A 27,303-nucleotide genomic window follows, 5' to 3' on the forward strand; every position below is an offset into this window, starting at 1 on the left:
ATCCCCTCAGTAGCACGGAGGGAAATCTAACGATAGATTGAGTACAGATCTAGAGCTGCCAACGTATAAAAATTCACTTCCAGAACAATTTGTCCAAATTTGTCTTAATTTCCATATTTTCAAAATGTTGTCAAGAACACTTCCGTGCAACAGTCATAATCGTAAACATAGAAAAATAAATTATGGCTTCAATATTTGTCATTTAATGTTTGTATTACATCAACCTTAATTGTGATTGCAGTTGCAGCCTGAAACAAAGTACCAGGATATGAGGTTTTGACATTTCATCATCACAAATATCTGTCTATGGATTAATTCACCTTTACCAATTCTGTTTTCAAACTTTGTGACAAAAAACAAAAACAAACAAAAACACATTATTAAAGCAGGTTAAGCAGATCTCAAACATCCCAATCAAAACTCAGCACTCCATTTTGCAAACAAACCAATAACATTACTGATAGATTGAATTGGATAGCTTATGTATGGACAACAGTTTTGGTTTCGATTTTGTTCAATGTACTTCCTGTATGCATACAAGTACATGTAAGACGAAGAAATTTAATTACGTCTTATTTGCTGCTAAACGATGCAAATTTCCCCATTGTGGGACTAATAAAGGTTATATTATATTACAAATATTTATTAGTAATCATAATATAATTTCAACCTGGCCACGTTATGAAGTGACGTGTGCAGTGACGTAGTAATTCATTTCCGGTTCAGACTCTGTGTCCTGTGTGGACGTATTATTTTATATTTATATCCCTAAAAACGTATTAATTGGCATGTTATTTTGTTGTTCAAAGTTTGTTACCCTCCACGAAAACACAGTTCCAGACAGACCTACGTGACAAGGGTATAGTTTCACCAAATCACTTATTTTGATGTTTTGCGACTGCATGACACGATAGCTTCATTGCGTTGCAAGTCGCCGCCTGAGCCCGGCTGAAGCCCGGGGACATAAGCTCGGCGAGCACAGAGTTTGGAAAGCCTGCTCTTTGTCCACCAAGTGTGGCTCAGCGGTAAAACGTAAAAGATCGGTGTTTGCAAGTCAATGTATTTTAATCCTCTTATTTCTAGCCTGGCGGCACGGTGGGCGACTGGTTAAAGCGTCAGCCTCACAGTTCTGAGGACCGGGGTTCAATCCCCAGCCCCGCCTGTGTGGAGTTTGCATGTTCTCCCCATGCCTGCGTGGGTTATCTCCGGGCACTCCGGTTTCCTCCCACATCCCAAAAACATGCATGAATTGGAGACTCTACATTGCCCGTAGGTGTGAATGTGAGTGCGAATGGTTGTTTGTTTGTATGTGCCCTGCGATTGGCTGGCAACCAGTTCAGAGTGTACTCCGCCTCCTGCCCGATGATAGCTGGGATAGGCTCCAACACGCCCGCGACCCTAGTGAGGAGAAGCGGCTCAGAAAATGGATGGATATTTCTAGCCTTGCGTAACGCCACATAATGGCGCCTCTGTGAATGAAAAAGTAAACTCCTACAGGTCTGTCAACCAATCGCCGTTTGTCAGCACAGCCCGCTTAACCCTACCTGCCAGGGGGAACTAAATAAATCTGGGGGAACCTTCCGTACCCTAGTAGTTTTCTCAAGGTAGCTAGAGAAGTTCCTGCAAAGGTTCCGGCGGTGGGAAAGACCCTTATGTTTTGGGAAAATCAAAGATACTTTAGTCCTCACCTAATATACACATTTTTCAAAATATCAAAGACAGTCGAGACTTCAGTGAACCTCTCACATGTTTTTGTAAACATTTAGGATGATTTATAGTCCTCAATGAAGCTAACGTACATGTTTTTGTAAATATTACAGACACTCAACGACAGTGTTCACTTCACACTCATTAGGTTTGGTCATATGTGAAAGCTATCATCCCTTCATCTTTAATGACCAAACAATGGCTCTAAAAATATCAAAGCAACACTTAGTATCAAAGAGACTTAGTCTTCAGTTCATTGACATTTACTTCCTTGCGTTACCTTGTGTAGGAAATGCGCTATATAAATAAATTTGCTTTGCTTTCATGAAACCAAACAAATATTTTTGTAAACATTGAAGACAAGGCCATTCAGCTACTTTCTTACCACAGACACTCGGTTGAATCTCAGTATTTTGACATGATTCAACAAGCCAGTCATGCCTTTTCATCTGGTCACTTACATTCATTCCTTCAGTGTTTGCCAAATCCCCCCCCGCCCGGTGAGCGTTAAGGAGTTGAGGCGAGGAAAAAAAAGCAGCTCTAAGAGCCAATCTGATCCATTGGCTGCATTCACACACTCATGCCTACCCACATTTTGACTGTAATTGCCTTAAATGCGTTGGTCATGCTTCAGAACACAGAGATTCTTGTCACACTGGCGCCAAATTGAAGCAGAAACGCTGTCTCTCACGTTTCATTATCGGCGCGCCAGGCCAACTCAGTTGGAGATTTGGAAGACCCGACGAATGCAAGGATGTAACACGCTCATACGGACAAGTTGAAAAGAGGAGAGGGTGGAACTGAGGAGCTTAGTTAAGTAAGGCCCGCCGCACACCCAGCGACGAGGACAAACCCAACTGAGCGGGTTTCAGCAACTAGTTTTCACACACATAGGTACGCTTGCTTGCACGCGCACGCACACACGTATATCTCTCTCTCTCTATTATATATATATATATATATATATATATATATATATATCGACATCTGTCATCCATCGCTAACACGCCGCTCGCAACTTCACTTTGAACGCCCTGTTTACACATGTCCAGCGTTTGGGTCCACCTCGCCTTGTTTCCGAGTTTTGTTTTTCTTTTTCTCCCCCCGGAAACTCAGCTTTGTCTTCATGACTTGGCGAAGCTCGTTTTCCTCCTTCCTCGAGTTGGTCTTCCAACTCGGGCCACCTCACCTTGTTTCTGCGTTTTGTTTTTCTATTTTTTCCGCGGAAACTCCGGTTCGTCTTCTTGGCGAAGCTCGTTTTCCTGCTTCCTCCACTTGCGAACCATGGATTAGTTGATCTTGAATTCTCTCGCAGCTGCTCGATTCCCATGTTCCTCCACGTAACTGACAGCTTGCAGTTTAAACTGTGCTTCGTAAGCATGTCTCTTCACTGCGGTCAAGCCAGCCTCCACTCGTAAAGTAGCAGTCAAGCCAGCCGCCCTTAATTTTGTTCATACTAGGCATTACGGTAATAAGTCGCCAACTCGCGGCAAAAGCCACCTTCAAAATAAAAGCTTCCCAATACGGACATCAGTGCTTTTCGGTTAAGAAATGCAACCAGCAAAGTTAATTTGAATATTCGGGAGAACCGTAACGTCAGTCCTGATTCATATCGGTTCCCGATGCCCAACCCTAAGGACAATGCTCCATCACATGCATCCAAGTATTCTTCTGCGTGGCTGGCCAGTAAAGACATGAAAAAGATGAAAAACCGATGACATGGCACCTTCCTCACCTAACCTGAACCCAATTGAGAACTTGTAGGCAGTTCTTAAACGGGAGATATACAGTGAAGGAAAACAGTACAGCTCTCGGAACAATGTCTGGGAGTCTCTGGTTTTTGCGGCACAATAACCTGATCGACTACAAATCACGAAACTGACAGAATCGATGGATGGAAGGCTTATCACCGTTATTGAAAACAAGGGTGGCTATATTGGTCACTTTTTTATATTTTGCAGTTTTGATCAATTTTCAGAATGTTTTGAGTTGTTTGTTTATAATTGACAAACAAAATACAAAAGTGACATGGGAAAATGTGTTTTTCATTTAGTTGCGTAATAATTCTGCACACCAATAGCTGACTAATAACTGTCTACATATTAATATTCTCCGAAGAAAGCCTAAACTTCACTTTTACTTTCTTAAACATTCTTGTTTGAGGTTTATTCACATTTCACATTGAACCTAAAGCACTGTGGTTGTTGATTAATGAAAGTAATCCTCAAAAATGACACTTGCCTAATAATTCTGCATACAGTATAGTTTGACACCCCTGGTCTCGTGTGAGTTATTGGAGAGTGGTAAAAAATAGCTACTTGCCTGTAGGTTGTGTCTCTCCAGTCTCATTTCCAGTGTTTCTTTCTGTTCCACCAAATGCTGCCGCTCCATCTCCAGCTCTTCAATTTTCCGCCTGTAAAACGTAAACGGAGTTTTATTGAACGAGTTACAACCCCAATGATCATCAATTACTGCTGGTAGTGAAACTCTTAACAACCAAAATGGTGGTTGGCTGTGTGGGTGTAGCCACCAACCTGAGCATGGTAACCTCTTCTTTGCTCACTGAGGAGGTGATGTCATCCATTGAGGCCTGCTGCTTCCTCAGAGACTCCATCTCATACTGCATCTGTAACAGAGGAGTGGCCCAAGAATTGTTTGTACCGTATTTTCACGATGATAAGGCGCACTTAAAAGTGTTAAATTTTCTCCAAAATGGACGCCGGGGCACCTTATGTGTGCACCGAGTTCCAAAATCTGTAAATGTTTTTGTGTGACTTTGATGAGCGCTCCGCTTCACTGACTGGGAGCATTTTCTGCCGACACGCTGCTTATATAGAGGAAAGGCGGACGTGACTGAGGACAGCATGCGGACGTTAAAGGGGGAAGGGTGCGCATGAAAGAGGACACTAAAGTGATGCCCCCAGTAGGTTTAGAGTGCCGGTATGTGCATTGTGCAAAACAACATCGGTTTGGCTAAGGACCCCTGAAAATGGCACCTACAAAGAGACACGCTTACGAAGCACAGTTTAAACTGCAAGCTATCAGTTACGCGGAGGAACATGGGACTCAAGCAGCCGCGAGAGAATTCAAGATCAACAAATCCATGGTTCTCAAGTGGAGGAAGCAGGAAAACGCCGGCATCAACGCCTCCCAGAAAATAACTCATCGGATCCCTACGAGTTACGATTCATTTTGAGTTCAAAACGGTGAATTTCGCCGATAGGCAACTGATTTGCATGTATGCAATCTGCTGCACATTTCTTTTGATATTTTTTTTATTTCCTCGCTAATACTACCACCAGCGAGCGCTCTCTCATTTTTGTCAGTCTAATAAACATTAAAAAAAAAAAAAAAAAAAGATACAGTGCCTACCTCAGTTCCATTGCGTGACGCACAGTCAATGAAGGGCGCACAACGCACAGACCGTTCTGCTTATCCACAGCGGCTGAAATAAGTATTTTTAACACGTCACCATTTTTCTCACCAAATATATTTCCAAAGGTGCTATTGACAAATTTTCACCAGATGTTGGGAATAACCCAAGTAATCCATACATACAAAGAAAGTACACCAAATAAGATCAGAAATTAGGTTGTGTGTAATAATGTGAAATGACACAGGGGAAAAGAATTGAACACGTGAAGAATGGGAGGTGCAAAAAGGCATGAAAAGCCAAGACAGCACCTAAAATCTATCAATAATCAAACAGCAATCCAGCCCCTTTTCAGTGCAAATTAATATCAGGTGGTTCAGTCCTAATTGATGGCCTACAAAAAGGTCTCATTGCCAAGGTGTGAGTCAAGACACATCGCATGATGGATAAGAGCCAAGAGCCGACTCAAGTCCATCGCAAACTAATTGTTGCAAAACATAACGATGGCATTGGTTACAGGCTGACTCTTGGGCAAAAACTCTGGTAACCCTTACTCGAATAAGGTGCTGACGGGTGCCACCAGACAACAAAAGCGACAATTCGAGACACCACAATACTACCACAGATTTGCCTCGATCAGTTTTCTGACAGAGGAGTGCAAAGAATAATCAGAAGAGTTGTCCATGAGCGAAGAAGCACCTGTGGAGAGTTTAAAAAATACCTGGAATTAGCAGGTACTGTTGTCACAGGGAAAACAGTGAGTAATGTACTCCACCGCCATGGCCTGTATGCCTGCTCAGCACGCAAGACACCATTGCTGAAAAAAAGCATGTCAAAGCTTGTTGAAAGTTTGCTGAACAACATTTGGACAAGCCAGTTAAATACCGGGAGAATATAGTCTGGTCTAATGAGAGCAAAATTAAACTCTTTGGATGCCATAATGCACACCACGTTTGGAGTAGAAATGGTACTGCATATCACCCTAAAAACACCATACCAACAGTGAAATTCAGAGGTGGGAGCATGGTGGTGTGGGACTGCTTTTCAGCAAATGGTACTGGTAAACTTCACATTACTGAAGGAAGGATGAATGGGCAAATCTACAGAGACATTCTTGACAAAAATCTGCTGCCATCTACGAGGATGATGAAAATGAAACAAGGGTGGACATTTCAGCAGGATAATGATCCAAAACATACTGCCAACGAAACTCTCAACTGGTTTCAAAGAAAAAAATAAAGCTTCTAGAATGGGCCAGACAATCACCTGACTTGAATCCAATGGAAAATCTATGGAAAGAAGTGAAACTCAAGGTCCATAAAAGAACCCCACGGAACCTTCAAGATTTGAAGACTGCTTGTGTGAAGGAATGGACCAAATCACGGAGAAATACATGCGACTAGTTTCTCCATACAGGAGGCGTCACGAACCTGTCATTGCAAACAAAGGCTTTTGTATAAAGTATTGAATAAATACCAATTGGCGTGTTCAATACCTTTTCACAGTGTCATTTCACATTATTACACACAACTTAATTTCTGATCTGATTTGTTCCACTCTGTATGTGTGGGTTACTTGGGTTGTTCCCAACATCTGGTGAAATTTTTGTGTCAATAGCAGTTTTGGAAATATATGTAGTGAGAAAAATGATGACATGTTAAATACTTATTTCTGAGCTGAGCTGTATGAAAAGTGCTTCCGAACACTATTTTTGAGCTGTATGAAAAATGCTTCCTAACACTATCTTTAGCAGTTTCCCTTTTTATCTTGGGTGCCATACTGACTGTTAGCCCTTTTATTACATCCATCCATCCATCCATTTTCTGAGCCGCTTCTCCTCACTAGGGTCGCGGGCGTGCTGGAGCCTATCCCAGCTGTCATCGGGCAGGAGGCGGGGTACACCCTGAACTGGTTGCCAGCCAATCGCAGGGCACATAGGAACAAACAACCATTCGCGCTCACAGTCATGCCTACGGGCAATTTAGAGTCTCCAATTCATGCATGTTTTTGGGATGTGGGAGGAGACCGGAGTGCCCGGAGAAAACCCACGCAGGCACGGGGAGAACATGCAAACTCCACACAGGCGGGGCCGGGGATTGAACCCGGGTCTTCAGAACTGTGAGGCTGACGCTCTAACCAGTCGGCCACCGTGCCGCCCCTTTTATTACAATTTTAGAAAAAGTTCCATGCTACGATCGCGCACCTCTTTCATCTTCATTCATAATGCGGCAGCTGCTGGTTGCATCTGATTGGCTGAATGTGCGTATAGGCAGAACCTCCGCCGAGCGAACTCCTCCGTCGAGAGCTATTTGACGTGACTACGCCAACGCTAACCGTTTGTTGTTTAAATTAAAGCTATGCTACAATTAAAAAAATGTCAATGTTTTGACGAAGATAATATTATTTCTGGACTTTTTTTTTACTACGTCAATGACAAATGCTCTTAGATTTGTGATTGCATGCTCAAGAATGTTGAGGCGGAACTTCTGCCAAGAACAGATTTCCACCTTACGTCACGGAGCAGACAACTATTTTTCAACTTAGACCCAAGCGTTATGCACAGAGTCAATGATTGTCACAGCGCGAGTAGAAGCACAACATAGATCCTTCCGTTTGTCCATACCAAGACTGTTCGCAAACCGAAAATAATCAGAATCAGAATCATCTTTATTTGCCAAGTATTTCCAAAAACACACAAGGAATTTGTCTCCGGTAGTTGGAGGCGCTCTAGTACAACGACAGAATCAATTTACAGAACACTTTGGAGACAGAAAGACATTGATTAAAAAAAACAGTCACTGAGCAGTAAAGGGTTGCTAGTTATCTGGTAATGCCGGTACATTTATTTATTTGTATTTTATTTTTTTGTACTTTTTTTGACAATTGTGCAAAAAGATGCAGAGTCCTCTTGCACTTAGAGCAGTTCGAATGACGAATATTGCAATAGTCTGGTGCAATGACCATTGTGCAAAGGGTGCCGAGACTTCAAGGAGTGTATGCGGTTTAAAGTGACGAGTAGTGCGATAATCTGGGACAATGTTGGTTGTGTAAATGTTGCAGATACTCCTCAATCAGTGTGCAAATGGAGCAGATGGTACTCTGGCATGAGTGGCCAGTATATGCAAATAGTGCAGCATGGCGAGACAACTACAGTGAGTGCACGAGTAATACATAATTGGCCCCACAGAAATGCGACAATGAACTCAAGTCAAAAAATTGCCAGCATGTTGTAATGGAATTGTAGGTTAGGTGTTAAAGAAGTTGATCGCAAGAGGGAAGAAGCTGTTGGAATGTCTGCTAGTTCGAGTTTGCATTGATCGGTAGCGCCTACCTGAGGGAAGGAGCTGGAAGAGCTAGTGACCGGGGTGCGGATGGTCCAAGAGGATTTTGCACGCTCTTGTCTTAGTTCTGGCTGCGTGCAAGTCCTCAATGGTGGGTAAGGGGTACCGACAATCCTTTCAGCAGTTTTGATTGTCCGTTGCAGTCGGAGTTTGTCCTTTTTGTGTAGAAGCACCAAACCCGACTGTGATGGAAGAACACAGGACTGATTCGATGACCGCTGTGTAGAACTGTCTCAGCAGCTCCGGTGGTAGGCCGTGCTTTCTCAGAAGCCGCAGGAAGTACATCCTCTGCTGGGCCTTTTTGAGGACGGAGTTGATGTTGGTCGCCCACTTCAGGTCCTGAGAGACGGTAATTTCCAGGAACTTGAAGGTCTCGACGGTTGACACATACGTAACTAGAGGCATTTCTTCTACAAAGATTTTGTACATAACCCGAATTGTTCGTACACAGCGTCATTCATAACCTGAGGTTCCACTGTACCTGCCTGCATTTCCATAATTTCCATAAAAAACTACCCGGGTAAACAGGTTCTCAGAACGTCCGCTTAAACACCTTGAACTTTGAGGTGCGGTGGAAAAGCAGACTGCAAGGGCCACCTTTTAGTTCCTGGACCTCTTGTTACCAGGAACTAAACTTTCCTGAGGTTTTGGTGGAAAAGGGGAAAATGAAGCTCCATCTGAGGTGCGTGTCCCAAGACTGTCCACGTCTTCCTTGCAAGTTTTTGTTCTGACATTGCAGCATTTTCCGGCCATTATCCCTCATTTCCATTTACACACCCATTTGCCATCTTTCACTGATATTTTCTGCCACTAATCCTCACCGCTGCCTCCCCGAGACAGAGAAGTAATTACTGCTCTGGGAGACAGGTGGATTTCACGCGTCAATAGCGACTCGCCTCCGCCATGTTGACGTCTCCCCAGCAACAAAGGAGCCATTAAAAAGTAGGATGGAGTGAGTGCAGACATGGAGACGGCCAAAGTTTAAGAGGGCGAGTAGAGGGGCACGTCTGACAATTCCTCTATAACATTGAGATCATAATATACAATACAATTCCAATGAAGGTCCCCAACCATGGGGGTACCGGACTGCGGGCCATTTGGGTCCATGAGCACCAACCAAAAAGGTTGGGAACAATTAGTGTAAAACATACATAAAAACAGAACAAATTGATTTGCAAATCATTTTCAGATTATTTTCAATTGAATACACTACAAAGAGAAGACATTGTTCAAACTGATGAACATTACGGTTTTTCTGATTTTGAATCTGATTCCTGCAACACGTTCTCAAAAAGCTGGGACAGCGCCAACAAAAGACTGGGAAAGTTGAGGAATGCTCAAAAAACACCTGTTTGGAGCATTCCACAGGTGAACAGGTTAATCAGTCACAGGTGAGTGTCATGATTGTGTATCAAAGGAGCATCCCCAAAAGGCTCAGTTGTTCACAAGCAAGGATGGGGAGAGGTTAACTACTTTGTGAACAACTGCGTGAGCAAATAGTCCAAGAGTTTAACAACAATGTTTCTCAATGTACAATTGATGGGAATTTAAGGATTTCATCTGTGGTCCATAATATCAAAAGATTGAGAATCTGGAGAAAACTGCACGCCAAGTGGCACGGAAGCAAACCAACATTGAATGACCGTGACCTTCGCTCACTCAGGCAGCATTGCATTAAAAGCCAGTATAATTGTGTAAAGGGTATTGCCACACGGTGCAGGAACACTTCCGAAAACCATTACCAGTCAACACTGTTCGTCACTACATCTACAAATGCAAGTTAAAACACTACCATGCAAAGCAAAAGCCATATATCAACAACACCCAGAAATGCCACCGGCTTCTCTGGGCCCGAGCTCATCTGAGATGGATTGACACAAAGTAAAAAAGTGCGCTGTGCTCTGACGAGTCCACATTTTAAGTTGTTTTTGCAAATTATGGACTTCGTTGTCCTCCAGGCTAAAGAGGAAAGTAGCCATCTGGATTATTATCAGTGCTATGACATGTCTAACTTGCACATCTGTGAAGGCACCATTAATGCTGAAAGGTACATACAGGTTTTGGAGCAACATATGCTATAATCCAAGCAATGTCTTTTTCAGAGATGTCCCTGCTTAATTAAGCAAGACAATGCCAAGCCACATTCTCTACATGTTACAACAGCGTGGCTTTGTAGCAAAAGAGTGCAAGTACTAGACTGGCCTTCGAGTAGTCCAGATCTGTCTCTCCTTGAAAATGTGTGGCAATTATGAAGCACCAAATACGACAACGAAGACTGTTGAGCAACTGAAGTTGTACAATTCCCATTCCATTACCTACAAAAATTCAACAACTCCTCAGTTCCCAATCACTTAATGTTGGAAAGGTTATGTAACACAGTGGTAAATATGCCCCGTCCCAGCTTTTTTGGAACGTGTTGCAGGCATCAAATCCAAAATCAGTGAATATTTGAAAAAAAAAAAAAGAATAAAGTTGATCAGTTTGAACATTAAATATATTGTCTTTGTTGTGTAGTACATTGAATATAGGTTGAAAATTATTTGCAAATCATTGTATTCTGTTTTTATTTATGTTTTACACAATGTCCCAACTTCATTGGAATTGGGGTTTGTAGAAGACCAAGTATATAGCATAGATGATTTTACACTTGAAACTATGTAAGTCATGGAGCACGTCATGGAGTCCCTGCAACTTATCATCACGGAATACAGACACAGTAATCATCTGCTATATCACGGTTCTTGCGTCGCGTTCCTGCTATATTGCAGATTTATATTACAGTTTTTACTCTCTTTTATACTGTTTGGACAATATTTTTGCGTTATTCATTGCTCGTGCTCTCTTTCAATACATCATATGTGTTTAGGCCTACCACGATAGCAAATTTTTTAGAACGATATATTTTCCCAAAAACTTTCACAATGTTTATTTATTTAATTTTTGTATGCCACTGCTATAATGATATTAGAGCATAATAAAAAATTTGACACTTCTTACAAAATCGGCCCTTGTAATCAAACATAAGTACAACTGTGAAATGTTCTCTCATTTACTAAATAAAAGTAGGGCTGCATTTCACACTAAGAGCAAGTAAATAAAGAGAAAGTTATAAGTCTTCAAATATGGTGTATATACATAATTCATTGACCTGTTTTTATTTTTTTCAGGCAGGGGGGCTGCACATGAGTTTACATTATTTTTATATGTGAATGGAAAGACAAATGCACATTATTTGTGTGTGTATGAATGGACAAATTGGTTTCATCATGTTTACAATTACATTAACAATTTGTGAATAAGTAAATATCAGTTTGGATTATTGTCTGTTAAAGGATATAAATGTTTACATTAATTTTGGGTGAATGGTCTGACATAAAATTGTATTTACATTATTTGCGTGTGTGAAAGGACTTACAAACAAATGGTGAAGCCAAGAAGAACCTCAGAAGTCAGACGAGGACATCCAAACTGTACCGTGACTAGCTGAACTGGACCGAATTGGATTGAGCCATTTTATTAAGTCCATATTCAAATGTTGTTGCGAGAATAAGTGTGACGTGGTGGTGGTGCATTAACAAATGGAGCTTTTTTTAGCTGTGCCGTTGATATTTTTAGCCAGCGCTTGAATATAGGACACGTTTTTCACACTGTAAACATCAAGTAACTCACAAGGTCAAAGAAGTGAGGAGAACGTCAGCATGACAGCACTACTATAGTCATTTACAGCTTGATGCTTGTTTACCAAACACTTCAGCTTTAAATGCAGCGGTTTGAACTGGAAGTTGTGTGTGATTTCTGACTTACGGTCTGCAGCTGCAATTTGAGCGTGCCTGTCTCATCCTGTGCTTTGGTGAGCTGCACCTGAGCATAAGAACACAACTAAAATGACACAATGGACCTCTTTTCGGTTCACTATTCAAGTATTTTGGGTGATTTCATTTATTAAGGAAAACAAAACTATTCAGTTACCTGGCCCTGTGTGAAAAAGTAATGGCCCCCTAAACCTAATAACTGGTTTGGCTATCCTAGGAGCCACAACTGAAATCAGTCTTTTTAAGGTCATGCCACTGCATTTGAATCAGATTCAAGTCTGGACTTCGATTAGGGCACTCCAGAACCTTCATTTTATTTTTTTAACCCATTCAGAACTTGACTTGCTGGTGTGTTTTGGATCGTTATCCGGGTGCAGAACCCAAGTGCGCTTCAGCACTTGAGGTCACGAACTGATGGCTGAACATTCTCTTTCAGGATTTTCTCTTAAAGAGCAGAATTCATGGTTCCATCAATCACAGCAAATTGTCCAGGTCCTGAAGGAACTAAGCAACCCAAGACCATCACGCTACCACCACCATGTATGACTGTGCTAGGATGTTCCTTTCCTGAAATGCTGTGCTATAGTTACCCCAGATGTAACGAGACACACACCTTCCAAAAAGCTCAACTTTCATCTCGTCAGTCCATATAATATTCTCCCTAAAGTCTTAAGAATCATTCAGATGTTTTTTTTGCAAAAGTAAGACAAGCCTTTATGTTCTTTTTGGTCAGCAGCGGGTTTGGCATTGGAACTCTGCCATGGATGCCATTTTTGCCCAGTCTCTTCTTTATAGTTGTGTCATGAACACTGACCTTAACTGAGGCAAGGGAGGCCTACAGTTCTGTACTAGTTGTCCTGGGGTCCTTTGTGACCTCCTGGATTATTCATTGAATGGCTCTCCCTATGGTTCCGCTGGAATCCTAAAGCTTTAGAAATGGCTTTTGTAACCCTTTCCAGACTGACAAATGTCAATTATTTTATTTTTCGACTGTTCTGGAATTTCTTTGGATGGTGTCATTTTGTTGCAGCTTTTTTAGATCTTTTGTCCGAATTGATTTTGTCGGGACAGATTCTGTTTAAGTGATTTCTTGATTGAACAGGTCTGGAGGTAATCAGGCTTGGGTGTGATCAGTGAAAATTAACCAAAAAATGTGATTAGCCACAATTCATGATTTAACAAGGGGGGTAATTACTTTTTCCACATGGGGCTAGGTAACATTGAATTGTTTTTTTCCCCTTAATAAATAAAAGCACCATTTAAAAAAGCATTTTAAGTTCATGTTGGTTATATTTGTCTGATATTTATATTTGTTTGATGATCTTAAACAAAGTACAAAATATAACAATTAGAGAAGGGGCCCAATACTTTTTCACGGCACTTAAAGTTATACCTCCAAATACTTGGCATGTTGGGGGAGGAGCAGGGTTTAGCCTGGATTGTTGGAAGTTACAGAGAGTCTTTGCTGCATGTGCAAAAAAATAAATGGCTTATACATTATTTGATTTTGAAAAAACGCACCAGAAGGCCAAGGACACTGGCGTGTATTCCTATTAGCCATTTTAGTATGTTTTCGACCCAGTGATACAGTCATACCTTGACATTCGAGTTTTTCAAGATGAGAGTTTTTTCTGTTGCTTGGCTGATTTTTTTTTGTCTTGACTTGTGAGCAAGTATTTTAGACACAAACCCTAGCTATGGTGTATGTGTGGTGGTGTATGCAGTGAATTTCACAAAAAGTAGCAGTTTGGTGGATAGGGAACAATTCTTCAGAAAAGTGCCAAAAGCTTGCTTCGAGCTGTGTATTGAATTTTACTGTACAACTAAACGTAGAACAAAGAACTACACATATATACAGTATATTGTAATAATACCAGATGACTTTGTCTTACGAAAGTCCATGCCCACCCAACACCCATAGAATCTTCCATCACACTGCTGTCTCCAGTCAAGCCGGCCAGGTTGCAGCCAGTAGCTGACACTAGCTACTCCTCCACTAACATGGCGCCTAAGAAGGAGCAGGGCGTTTGGACCCTATCTTAGGGTGTTATAATGACAACTGCCACACACCTCCATCTCCGTGTTGAGGTTCTGCGTCTTGAGAAGCACCTCCTCCGCCTCCTTCAGACGTTTACCAAGCTGCGGCGAGTGTTCGCTGGGCGCCAGCTCACTGTCATACGACTCCAGGATGGCGCGCATGCCGTCTCGCTCCTGCAAGACACACACACACACACACACACACACACACACACACACAGACACACGTTAATCTAATGGGAAATCTCCGTAAAGACTAGGTCGTGACATTACGGTATTTCTGACGTGTAATATTTGTCAAGGAAAATTACGTGTGTCTCGTTATTTGCTAATAATTTCCTGATTGGCCTGCCACTTCTCAGCAGTTTGTGTGTGACAGGCAAAGGCTTTTTTTTTTTTTTTTTTTTTTTTTTGTAATTGAGAAACAAAGTAAGGCCAGGGGGGTGACGAGAGCTCTGGGTCACTCTTGTCGCCGTTACCTCACGGGACTCCAAACGGGAGAGTAAATCAAAGCAGAACATGATGACAGAGGCGTGTCTCCGGACAAATGACGTGACATCGCCTCATGTCGCTCGCATTTCAGATATGAGGGCTTGCTTTGTGTTGGGTGTGTACTGTATGTAAATGGGCAGCCAGATGTTGAGGTGATGCAAGTATGTGAGTCGACTGACTGATATTTACCTTGTGTGCATGAAGATGCAGAGATGTTTGCATTATTGTATGCATGTGAATGGACAGACAGATGTTGCCATTATGAGTGTGTATGTAAATTTGAAAAATGTAGGTTTACATCAGATCTATGTGAATAGACAGACTTTCGCATTGTGTGTGTGTTTGAGCGAGTGAGAGAGAAGAATTAGAATTATACTGTGTTTTCATGTGAATGGACAGACAGATATATTGTGTGCATGTAAATTGACATACGTCTACATGGTGAGTGTGCGTGTTACGTCTACATGGTGTTTCTCTGTGTGTGTGCGTGTGTGTGTGTGTGTGTGTGTGTGTGTGCGCGCGCGTCTACAGATATTTACATGTTTTTTCTCTGTGAATGGACAGGCATATTTACGTTACTTGTGTGTGTTGAATAGACGCACGTTTACAACATGTAAGCATGTGAGTGGACAAACAGATGTTTAAATGTGTGTCCATTCTCTCATTGGGGCTGACAAGAGGAGCTGAGGGTCAGGCTCGTGCACGGGAGTCAAATGGGAAGGCATGAAAGATGGGGGAAATCAAAGCAGAGAGTGATGACAGACGAACGCGGGGAAAACAAGAAAAACCTCCTCAAGTCAGCGTCTTCACAAGTCTCACTCACAGTGATGCCGCGTCTCCAAATAGCTTGCCACTATCGGTGTGCGCATACACACACACACACACACACACACACAGATTAAGCAACAACAACAAAACACGCCGGACCGGAGGCGAGACAGATTTGTGTGCATGGGATGTATTCCACTTTTAGAGGGACAATAAGACTTGATATTTTTTGGTGGGAGGGGGGATTGAATTTGACTTCGTCAAAATGTGAGGCTAAGTACAATTTCTACACTTGCAAGAGGCTACTTTATCCTCATGGACAGACAACGCTGTCAAACACTATCATGACAAAGCCGAAAGCCAAGAAGACATGCATTGAGTTCTGTTGCATGTTGGGCTTCAACTAACAATTTTAATAATCGATTAACCATTATTTTTTTCAATTAATCTGATTTTTTTTTTAAACTTAATACATAAAATATATTACTTAAAATATCCCAGCCCTTTATTAAAAAACAGTACATTATTTCAAACTGACAGTGCAGAAAATGCACAAATATAAATTGATAGATTCAGTTGCTTTGGTCCGTAAAATAAGGAAACATTTTGATAATACAAAAAAAGGTTTGAAAATGTTTTATTTTGATGAAACAAAGATAATCACTCTCCTTTATTATTACAAAGCTTTATAAAATAATATACATAATTATATAAGGTGCAATTGATACCCTTCTTAACAGTATTTTATCTATTAAGTCATGGATGGCAGTGAATTTCATACAGCTCAACTAGACTTTAAACGCTCACAATGTGTTTAGATCCTGGGTGTCATTTTTTTACTCTGATCTTTATTTTATTCCACACATCAAAAATTTAACTGAGAAGTCATCATATCAACTGGCACACAGGTCTTGAGGTCCTTTAGCACCTGCCTTTTAATTATTCCAAAAACTAGAACAAAAACCTACGGAGCAGCTGGATTCAGCCATTATGACCCGCTTTTAAAAGGAGGCTCAAGATTCACCTGTTTGGTTTAACTTTTGACTTTTAACTACCTTATACCATATTTTAAAACCCTGGAGACACCCTATTATACAGTAGTTGTTCATTGTATTCCTGGATGGCTATTTCCACAATGGGTTGAATATTCTGGTGAAGTGAGTCCATCCTAAAAAAGCACCTTGCGAACGTCAAAATCAAAGCGTAATGCAGTTGAAATTGCTTTAGAGAAATGAGCCAGAGGACTCATCGTGTCTAAAACGCAAAAGAATGATAACTATAATCAGATGCTGATTAGGCCCACCAGCATATCAGGCGTGTGTAATTTGAAGGTGTTAAGGTTGTACGACAAACTGCTAAGAAAAAAGGGGGGAGGGAAACCGGCAATGTACAAAAGAGACGTTTAGAGGTCGAGTTTGAACAGCTGAGCCCCGTTGGCTATTTGCCGTTTATTACCGCATGCTTCATCTAAATAAAAAACCTGTCAGATAAAGACTGAAAAGCTCTTCAAATAAAAAATAAAAACAAAAGGGAACGGGAGGACGAGGCGATAAAACAGTCATTACCATTTTCATCGCCTTTTTGAACAGTGCCTGCAGGTCAATGGTGGCTGAAAAATACGGCGAGGGGGAGGCCGCACGCCAGCTTTTTTCATTCAAAACTTTGCTTGGTTAAGATATGTACTGAAGACAATTTGATTCAAAATGTATTGTTAAAGTGTGTAGTACAGTACAAAGTTATTTTAAATAAATATTTTAGCCTGAAAATTTCACATTTTATCCAAACTTACCACACCGGTGGGCTCGGTCCTGGTATGTTTGTTGACGTACAGTACTCATCATAGGCAAGTCTCTTTCAAGAGCTGCGGGGGATTAGCGTGCTTCCTAGCTCCAAGTCCATTGCCAAAGGCGAATGGCTTGACAGAAAAAAATTTACTGTACCAAAAATAGCATGTACCAGACTGCAGAGACTTGTGTTTTGTATTCCTCAGAATTAACACTGCCGCCATGCCTCTCTCTCCCTCTCTCTGCGTGCACTCTACAGCATAATAGATATAACCATCATGACGTGGTCAATGCCCCACTTTCAACATGGCTACCACGTAGGCACGGGAGGCACGTCTTTGGGAATTTGATCTAGTCATACTATATATCTGTGACCCGGAAATATGTCAGTCCCATTCTCTGTCTGCATTGTGCCACAGCGCCAGTAAACAACAGTGGCCAATTCTGGAACTAACAGATATTGTCAACGGCAGTTTAACTGACAAATGGAAACTATTTTTGGACACTTTGTTCAGTCTTGAATGTCTGTTATATCCGGTATCCGGTATATTGGGGTCCGTTTTATCGTTTTACCATTGTACTGTTAGATGTCTGTAGCTAAACACAATTTATAATGCCATTTTTTAAAATATCGCCACTGTTGCCAAAATTGTGCTTCAAAACACGTGCTTCCTTGAAAAGCACTAAAAGAAAGCGCACAGACAAAAAAAAAAAAAAAGCACGTGCCAGGAAGAAGTAATTCAAATGTGTCTTAGGAGACAAAAAAGGGATGTAAAAGGAGTATCAAATATTTTGTCTAACATTGTCACATCTGTCTAATAGATGTGGAACCTATTTAAGGCAAAAGTCAGTATATAGAAATGACTCATGTTCACCACCTCCTCCTGTTCTAACTCCCACTTCACTTTCTTATTAAAAGGAACCAATGTGCCCACATTTTGCCTTCACTTATGGCCTCAACGCCATGCCAACTTTTTTGGGGGGGAAGTAACTACTTTCCTCCAGCTAAAAAAAAGCAGCAAAATATGAAGTGAAAGTTGAATGGCGTATTGAATTTTCCATCTAGGATACCCGATTCCGATTGGGGCTCTTCTGGGGAAATTCCCGACCAGAGTTCGTCAAACTACGAGTCCAGGAATTCGCCCCAAATTGGCTGGTTCAAACCAACCAACCAACTGTTCCTTTTCAAGACTTTTTCATGTGTCCTGTTATGATAGACACGATCACCCAGTTTTGTGTCAATCTGTCAAACTGGCATCAGGGGTTGACGTTTTTCAAACTTTTCTGGTTACGCAACTGTATAAGTTTGAGGGTTTTGTGTTTGTGACCTCTAAATACAGCAGTACCTTGACTTACAATTTTAATTCGTTCTAGGACTGAGCTTTTAACTCAGTTTACTCGTATCAATTATGAGGGACACGGGAGATTAGTGATGGTTCATACCACGGAAAACTTGAAAGTGAAGATACAGAAAGCTTCCTCCATCGCGGGAGTTGTGTTCTCGCCCACTCCTGTGAAATCCGTGATATAGAAAATACTCTATTTAAATACACCCTAGGTGTGTTTTTTATAGCGTTAAAAACATTTGAAGGTCTTTAAATACACTTTTAAAACAATACAACCACATTTAAACATAATATATTGAGAGCACGCAAGAGTAATGGATATTAAAGTCCCCTCTAAAACTATTGGAACAGCAAGGTTAATTCCTTAGTTTTTGTTGTATACTGAAGACATTCAGATTTCAAATCAAAAGATGAGTATGAGACAAAAGTTCAGAATTCCAGCTTTCATTTCATGGTATTTACATATAGACGTGTTAAACACAGACATGCAAACACCAAAAGGCATGAAAAAGGAGACCCCAAAAAAAAAAGAAATAAAGAAAGAAATAATTAAAAAACATTGTATGTGGGTCTGGGGGGGATCCCCCAGTCACCCGCAGAGAATTTTTTTTATTTTAAAATAAATTAGGCAATCTGGAAGACTCTGAAGAGTACATCCATCCATCCATCTATCCATTTTCTGTACCGCTTATCCTGACGAGGGTCACAGGCGTGCTGGAGCCTATCCCAGCTATCTTCATGCGAGAGTGGGGGTACACCCTTAAATGGTCGCCAGCCAATCGCAGGGCACATATAAACAAACAGCCATTCCTGCACATATTCACACCTACGGGCAATTTAGAGTCTTCAATCAACCTAACACGCATGTTTTTGGGATGTGGGAGGAAACTGCAGTGCCCGGAGAAAACCCACGCTGGCACGGGGAGAACATGCAAACTCCACACAGGCGAGGCCCGGATTTGAACCCCGGTCCTCAGAACTGTGAGGCAGATGTGCTAACCAGTCTTCACCGTGCCACCCTGAAGAGTACAATAAGGCAAAATAAACACATTTTCTTCACGCATAAAAACATTTATTTACACCGCTCAAGTACATGTTAATGTATAAATTTAAGATTAAAATCAAATTTGCCTCATTTCTATGCGTTTTTGTTTTGGGCTCCAACTTGAGCCAGGCCCATCTCCACCTTCACCTGATGTCTGCTTCAAGCTGTGACACATGAATAGCATCCTCCTCTTTAAGCACTCTTACTCTGAAAAATAATTTACTAAAATCTCAGTAACTGTATCTCAGTAACAGTACTCAAGTAAGAGTACTGTTACTTGACAATAATGTTACTCAAGTAAAAGTAAAAAGTCGTCCTCCAAAAAATTACTTGAATAAGAGTAAAAAGTACAGAGTGAAATAATTACTCACGTGCAAATTCTGGTACTGATGTGTGTGTGTTTGTGTGTGTGTATGCAAAGCCAAAACTACAACATCTGCAATTTACTGCAAGGTGTTTTCTCAAGTTATCAGTGGGCTGAAATATCCACATTTGGGCAGACATTGCCAGACATATACTACAAGACATGAATGCTGTTCTTTTTGTTGTAAACATGAGTAGCGCGGCGTCGGCAGAACGATCAGCCAGGTTGGCTTATCAAGTGTTAATACCTATGCCCGGGAAGCCCAATAGAAGACGTTTTGTGACGTCATGTGACTTTCTTGTGTCGTTTGATTGGTGAACTAGACTTAAACGTCACTAGTGCTTACATTGAATTGGCGTAAACAGCGCCCAATGTGGAAGTCGAAGTCATAGTCTCACGCACAAATAGTTGATAAATAAGCAATGATTGATAAATAAAAGTAGCAAGCAACATTTAGATCATTGTAACGGAGTAAAACTACCATTACTTCTTAACAACGGAAGCGGCGGAAGTGTTTATTTCTGGTCTCGTCAACTCCTGTGACTTTTTGCCCTATTTTAACCGCTGAGCCGTAGCCATCAGTTTCCCCGTTGATTGGCTGTTAGTATAATCAGCATGCTAGGTAGAAAAATGACAGCTGATGTTAAATTCCTCTAAAACCGCAATGGTTTCTTAACAAATTAGACATACAGCCTTTGACCGGACTTAAGTGAAAAAGTATTTAGTAGTCCATTCTATATTAAACACTATACTATATTAGTCTTCGGGGCGTGTGTCGAGTAATGGAGGGGGTGTTTCTGCAAAGCGTGTACCGAGGCTTGCTTCATTTATTGACAGACCATGACGTGATGACGTCCGAAGTCTCGCTGCCCGGCTGTACCACGTGACCGATTTGGGGAGCGCTTCAGGTTTTGCCGCGAGGTTTGACAGCAATCTAAACCCCTCATGCAGACTCCATTCAAAATGCGTGTGTGTGGGCGCGCGCGTGTGAGTGTGTGTGTGTGTTTTATATAGAGTTGCGGTCAGCACAGTTTGGATAAAGACTGTGTAGTTTGTATAGGCTACTAGAGTTTGGAGAGTGTTGACAGCAGTTTGGACATAGTTTGGACAGTAGAGATGGCGCCTTTTCACTCCTCTGAATCCTTGGAAAGAGTCTGCTGGGCGCTAACCTAGCACCCTGGTCTAACAGCCCAGCAGTTGGTGCACTCGACTCTCAACCTGGGGTATGGTGGTTGCCTGAGTTCAAACCCCAAGCAGGACTGCACCGCATAAGGAAATATCATTGAGGCATATCAATTACCTTTGTTTATCAATAACTGCATTTTCCACCGTTTCTTATTTTATTCACGGGGAAAGTATTTATTGTGTTCACAGAAAGCAAGGTAAAATAAAACCTCACTGGAAGAGGAGAAATTACTGTACCACAATTTAAAAATCTTGCTCTTGAATCCATCACTTAACACAAAAATGATGATAAACTGTTATTTCTAAATAAGCACTTTCAAAATCCTCTGCCCTCTTAAGCCCAAGGAATTTTGCCAAAGTGACAGAAACATTATACAACCTGCCATACCAGTGATGATGAACATTTTAACCACACAGAATACATTCAAATAAAATATATTTTACACTTTATGTTGGGAAATTACTTGGTGAAACATTGTTTTGTAATACATAGTCATTCACAAGAGCCAAAAAGACGCAAAAATGCAACGCAGCACATACTGTATGTGGTAAAGATACAGCTGCCTGTGATTATGCACATGGCCAGCAGGCGGTTTCGTGTGCAATGACGCATCAAGAAATAAACCATTACTCAAACCAATGGCTGAAGTGTTACAATGCTTCATCTCGCCATCACGACGAAATAATATGTTGTTAATTCATAGCTTTGCTGCAGCTGATGTACGAGCTTGTACACAACATATTTAAAAATGTTTGCTATTAACAAGCAATGCCAATTGGTGACTTTTGCTGACAATGTAGTTGAATTGAGTATGACGTCACTATTTTACACACAGCCTACAGTCACGGTTCGATAATGACATAGGCGTGCACCATAAACCAATAAATGTGACAGTTAATTTTGGCACACATTCAACCAGCGGAAACATAAACATACAATAACAACAAAAATTATCATCTTTGTTAAGGCAATAATTAAATTTTGAATGTCGCAATGAAGTTTGGGAAATGCGTGCCTTTACTGTCATTATGCTAGCCAGTGGGTAGTACAAATTGCAACTTCCCTACTGTCGCCCAACCTTGCTGCTTTACACTACTATGGTGGAATGCTTTTGCATGCTATGTATTTGCGCCTACGAGCTCCAGCTAACGTGGCTAAATACAATGATGAGCTGTGGAGGCGACCGCGGCTAAATACGATCTCGAGCTGCGGAGGCAAAAGAACGTGCCCGTCGCGTCCGTTGTCAAGGCAGCGTAAATTACTAATCATAGCCTCCAAGACATCGAATAAACTACATTTTGACAAGTATCGTTATCATGAAGGACAGAGGGAGTTTAAAACGGGAGACAGACGGAAGGGAAGCCAGTTGCTAAGCTATCGTGACCTGAAGTCGCAAAACACCGAAATATGTGATTGGGTGGTACACTACATTTGTCACATAGGTCTGGCCATAACCATGTTATTGCAGCGATTAGCTAACTTTGAAGAGCAAAACAGCAGGCAAATTAGGATGTGGCTATAGAAGCAAATACTGAAATATTCAATAAAGCTAGAAAGCTACATAAACACAGGGACCGGAAACCAGAAATTAATTAACACGTCACCGCTGCTACGTCCCTTGAGAAAATGGGCCTATAAATTTAAAAGTAAATATAGTAAAAGTAAATATTTAGAGTACACTGTATATGACAACCTTTATTAGTCCCACAATAGGGAATTTGCATTGTTTCGGCAGCAATAGTGGATAAAGAAAATACAAAAAGAGCATTCAAGAGAAGACATTTGGCTGCAAATGCGTCCACCATTACAAGATTGATGCAATAAATACAGTAAAATTACAAATATTGTAGCCATAACTAATTAACTATTACAATTATGGTGTCATGACTATGTTGCGAAACTGAACAGTATGCAGAATTACTTTTATCCTACTACATAACCAAAACTACCCATAGTAATGTTCTTGCCATAATATAAAAAAATATGGAAATTCAAACAAATTGTTCTGGAAGTGAATTTCTATAGGTTGGCAGCTCTGCAGCGATAGCCATAAATGGAATTTTACTAATGATTGGCATAGTTTTATAATTAATAATTGGTGGGTTTTAATTACTGTAAAGCACTTTGAGTTGCATTTGTTGTATGAAAAATGCTTACAAATTCAGTTGGATTGGTAAGTTCTTTCTGTCTTTCGGCTTTCGGTTTTCGGCGTTGGGCTGCCCAGTTTTGGGTTTTGATAAAGACTTTTCATTTCAGCTCATCACGACATACTAACATCTGACATTAGCTAATTCAAGGTAAGGACATAACTTCCTGTGTGTGTGTGTGCAATTTATGTGGCTTATGGTTTGTGTGTGTGCGTGCGTGTCACACCTTAGTGAGTAGCAAGAGCCTCTTTTGCAGCCGACGCAGGAGTACTTCTTGTGCCTCCCGCTTCTTCTGCTCCTCAAGCGTTTTGCTGTGTTGCTGTGACATCTTCTTTTGCAGCTCGGACAGCGAGCGCTCCACGCTCCGAACACTGGTCGGGAAAGAGTGAGGAGTGGGCTTATTGCATCTTTGTGTCTCCATGGAGCGTTAATGAATCTCTTCAGGGCGGGACCTTCATCACATACAAGACGTTGGGTCTTGCTGTGACCATGTGGAGACAAAACTGATCAAACTTCCCTGACATGCTGCGCCAAAAACTGAAATTCTTCTCAATCTGTCTAGTATGCAAAGGTAAAAATTTGGAAGAAATCGAATAAAATCTCTAGGACGAGTTTGTCTTTGAAGAACACCTGGAATTGACCAAAATTAGAATAAAATGGCATATCTTTTTGCCTTTACTTTGGCAAGATAACAGACGAAGCAACATGTCTGGCCTTCGTCAATGTAACATAACTGTCACTTTGGCAATATGACAGCAGAAGTAACATATATTGCCTTTACTTTGGCAAGACAGAGTAAGGAGCAAAACTTGTCTTCACTTTATCAATCTAACAAAGAAAGACATCCAACTGTCGCTTTGGCAATATGAAAAGCGAAGAAACATATCTTGCCTCCACTTTGGCAAGATAAATGACAACATATATTGCATACATTTTCATTTTAGCAATGTAACAAACAAAGCAACATATCTTGCCTTCACATTAGCAAGCTGAAGAGATGAAGCAAGCAACATGTCTTGCCATTACTTTGACAAAGTAACAAATGAAGCACTTTCATTTGGTCTTTTATCTTTGGCAAGATAAAAGACCAAGCAACCTAGTATCTTGCCTTCCCTTGTCAATATAACAAATGAAGCAAGAAATCCAACCGTCACTTTAGCAATATAACGATTGAAGTAACATCTTGGCTTTGCTTTCGTGTTGTCAATAAAATCAAGGCAACATACAGTATATGCAACATAGCCACAACAGGATGGAGGCAACATACAGTATATATATATGCATGTGTGTGTGTGTGCACACCCACACACACACACACACACACACACACATACAGTAAGGCAACATACAGTATATAAGATAAACCTTATCAAAACTTATCAGGCCTTTGCTTATTTTTGGCAATATAACAAACCAAGTAATGTATCTTGCCTTTGCAAGCTAAAATGATAAAGCAATATATCTTGCCTTCACTTTGGCAAGATAACAAATTAAGTAACATATCATGCTTTTGCTTTGACAATCAGAATCATCTTTATTTGCCAAGTATGTCCAAAAAACACACGAGGAATTTGTCTCCGGTAATTGGAGCCGTTCTCGTACGACAACAGACAGTCAATTGACAGAGAGCACTTTTGAGACATAAAGACATTGAGAAACCAGCTCAACAACACACTGCATCTCGCCTTCGCTTTGGTAAGATAAACAGACGAAGCAACCCATCTTGCCTGCGCTTGCACTCCGGCACCAGAAAAAAAATAAATCAATCAATGACGCTGCCTGAAAACAAGTTGAGCGTCAAATCCTCACAGAGCTGATGTGCCACGCTCCTATAAGGCCTGATCAATGGGACGGTAATTATACAGGAGGGGGGGGAATAATTACATGGTGAGCCCCCTGCTACTCTCTCCTCCGCCATCACCCATTTTTCTGTTTCTAATATTCCATAATGAGGCCCATACGCCGGGCAGCAGAGACGATCGTAAGCTAATAAAAGCTTTCAGAGGAAGCATGCGCACACGGCCCTCCCCGCAGACTTTCACCTCGGCCTATGGAGAACACCGTTAATTAGGCCGACTTTCTCCTCTCATCTGTTCCCGCACACACACATTACTGTTAGCTGTGCTATCAGAATGGGGAGCAGTTTAATTAACTTGGTGACAATTAAGGAGTTGTCTGAGATACAGCATGCTCTAATGGATGTGAGGGGGGTGAGTTTGAGGGGAATTGCAGTAGTTACCGGCTGTTGAGTGTGTAGTTCTGCTCTTTCAGGGCAATTTCCCTCTGCTGGATCTGAATCACCTCCCTGGACAGATCCTCTGGTTTCCTGCAACAAATGGCAGCAAAGTATCAATGCGACAGCGCACCAAAACGTTTTCCATATTCTCTTGCCAGGAGGCCGGCGCGGTTAAAACCTGCTTATTGTGCCACTAAAATACACAAATACACATACACACAAGGCATGATGCAGAAGGTCACATTGGCAAAGAGAGTGGCTGAGAGCACAAATATCGGCACGTCGTTAGCATTAGCGTTCGACGGAAAAGGGCCACTGAACCTGCAGGACTTTAGTGGAGCCTCTTTTAGTTCTTGTTTGTTTCTGGGGTTTCCTCCTTTCAGTCTCCTCTTTAGGAGGTAAAATACAGGCCGTATTGGGTTAAGATCTGGTAATTGACTTGGCCAGTCTAAGACCTTCCACTTTTTCCCCCCGATGAAGTCCTTCGTTGTGTTGGTAGTGTGTTTTGGGTTATTGCCTTGTTGTATGATGAAGCTTCTCCCAATTAGTTCGGATGCATTTTTCTGTAAATTGCCAGACAAAATGTTTTTGTAGACTTCCGAATTCATTTTGCTGCTACCATCATAAGTTACATCATCAATAAAGATGAGTGAGCCCATTCCAGAAGCAGTCATGCAAGCCCAAGCCATGACATTTACCTCCACCATGCTTCACAGATGACCTTGTGTGTTTTGGATCATAAGCAGATGCTTTCTTTCTCCATACTTTGGCCTTTCCAGCACTTTGGTAGAGGTTAATCTTGGTGTCATCAGTCCATAAAACCTTGTTCCAAAACTTTTGTGGCTCATCGCTGTACTTCTTTGCAAAATCCAATCTGGCCTTCCTATTCTTTTTGCTGAGTGGTTTGCATCTTGCGGTATGGCCTGTATAATTCTTTTCTCAAAGTCTTCTTTGAACAGTGGATTGTGATACTTTCACCCCTGCCCTGTGGAGGTTGGCAGTGATGTCACTAACTGTTGTCTTTGGGGGTTACTTCACAGCTCTCACAATGTTTCTGTTATCAACTGCTGTTGATACCTTTGGCTGACCATTTCGATGTCTGTTGCTCAGTACACCAGTAGTTTCTTCCTTTTTCAGGACATTCTAAATTGTTGTATTGGCTATGCCCAACATTTGTGCAATAGCTCTGATCGATTTTCCCTCTTCTCTCAGCTTCAAAATGGTTTGCTTTTCTTCCATAGACATCGGTCTTGTCTTCATGTTTGCTTAACAGCAAATGCCGTTTTCACAGGTGAAACTCAAAGTCTAAAACCAGCACCATCTAATGTTTAAGCAATCAATCTAAAAGGCAAAACCTGAGCAACTAGAAACACCCATCAGTCACATGTTCCAATACATTTGCTCAGTTTAAAAGTGGGTGGCTTCAAACAAAAGGTGCTCTGTCCTGAGCCTGTCTCGATGTAAATACCATGAAATAAAAGCTGGAATTCTGAACTTTTGTCTCATATTCATCTTTTTATCTGAAACCCAAAAGTCTTCAATATACAACAAAAACAAAGGAATTGACCTTGCAGTTCCAATACTTTTGGAGGGGACTGCAATCATCTAATTTCCAGATGTCGTGTTGAATGTGTGAAAGCGTGTCAATATTCCGTCTCGCTGGAT

General features: G+C 41.3%; 1 protein-coding gene across 4 annotated transcripts in view; it reads right to left on the reverse strand.

Moving 5' to 3' along the window:
• Positions 1–27,303, reverse strand: part of mad1l1 (mitotic arrest deficient 1 like 1) — a 71,523-nt gene that overhangs the window by 23,858 nt on the left and 20,362 nt on the right. For 2 of the 4 annotated variants that reach the window (XM_061679842.1, XM_061679839.1), the window contains 6 exons: positions 25,642–25,728; positions 23,629–23,773; positions 14,304–14,444; positions 12,226–12,282; positions 4,242–4,333; positions 4,030–4,120 (listed from right to left, as the gene is read on the reverse strand). In XM_061679842.1, the coding sequence (XP_061535826.1) occupies positions 4,030–4,120; positions 4,242–4,333; positions 12,226–12,282; positions 14,304–14,444; positions 23,629–23,730 (483 nt within the window). In that variant the 5' untranslated portion in view covers positions 23,731–23,773; positions 25,642–25,728. Of the gene's footprint in view, positions 1–2,896; positions 3,021–4,029; positions 4,121–4,241; positions 4,334–12,225; positions 12,283–14,303; positions 14,445–23,628; positions 23,774–25,641; positions 25,729–27,303 lie in introns of those variants that run through there. The other 2 variants (XM_061679841.1, XM_061679843.1) reach the window with 2 other exon arrangements.

Source organism: Phycodurus eques, chromosome 6, assembly GCF_024500275.1.
Source record: "Phycodurus eques isolate BA_2022a chromosome 6, UOR_Pequ_1.1, whole genome shotgun sequence".
Taxonomy (NCBI): domain Eukaryota; kingdom Metazoa; phylum Chordata; class Actinopteri; order Syngnathiformes; family Syngnathidae; genus Phycodurus; species Phycodurus eques.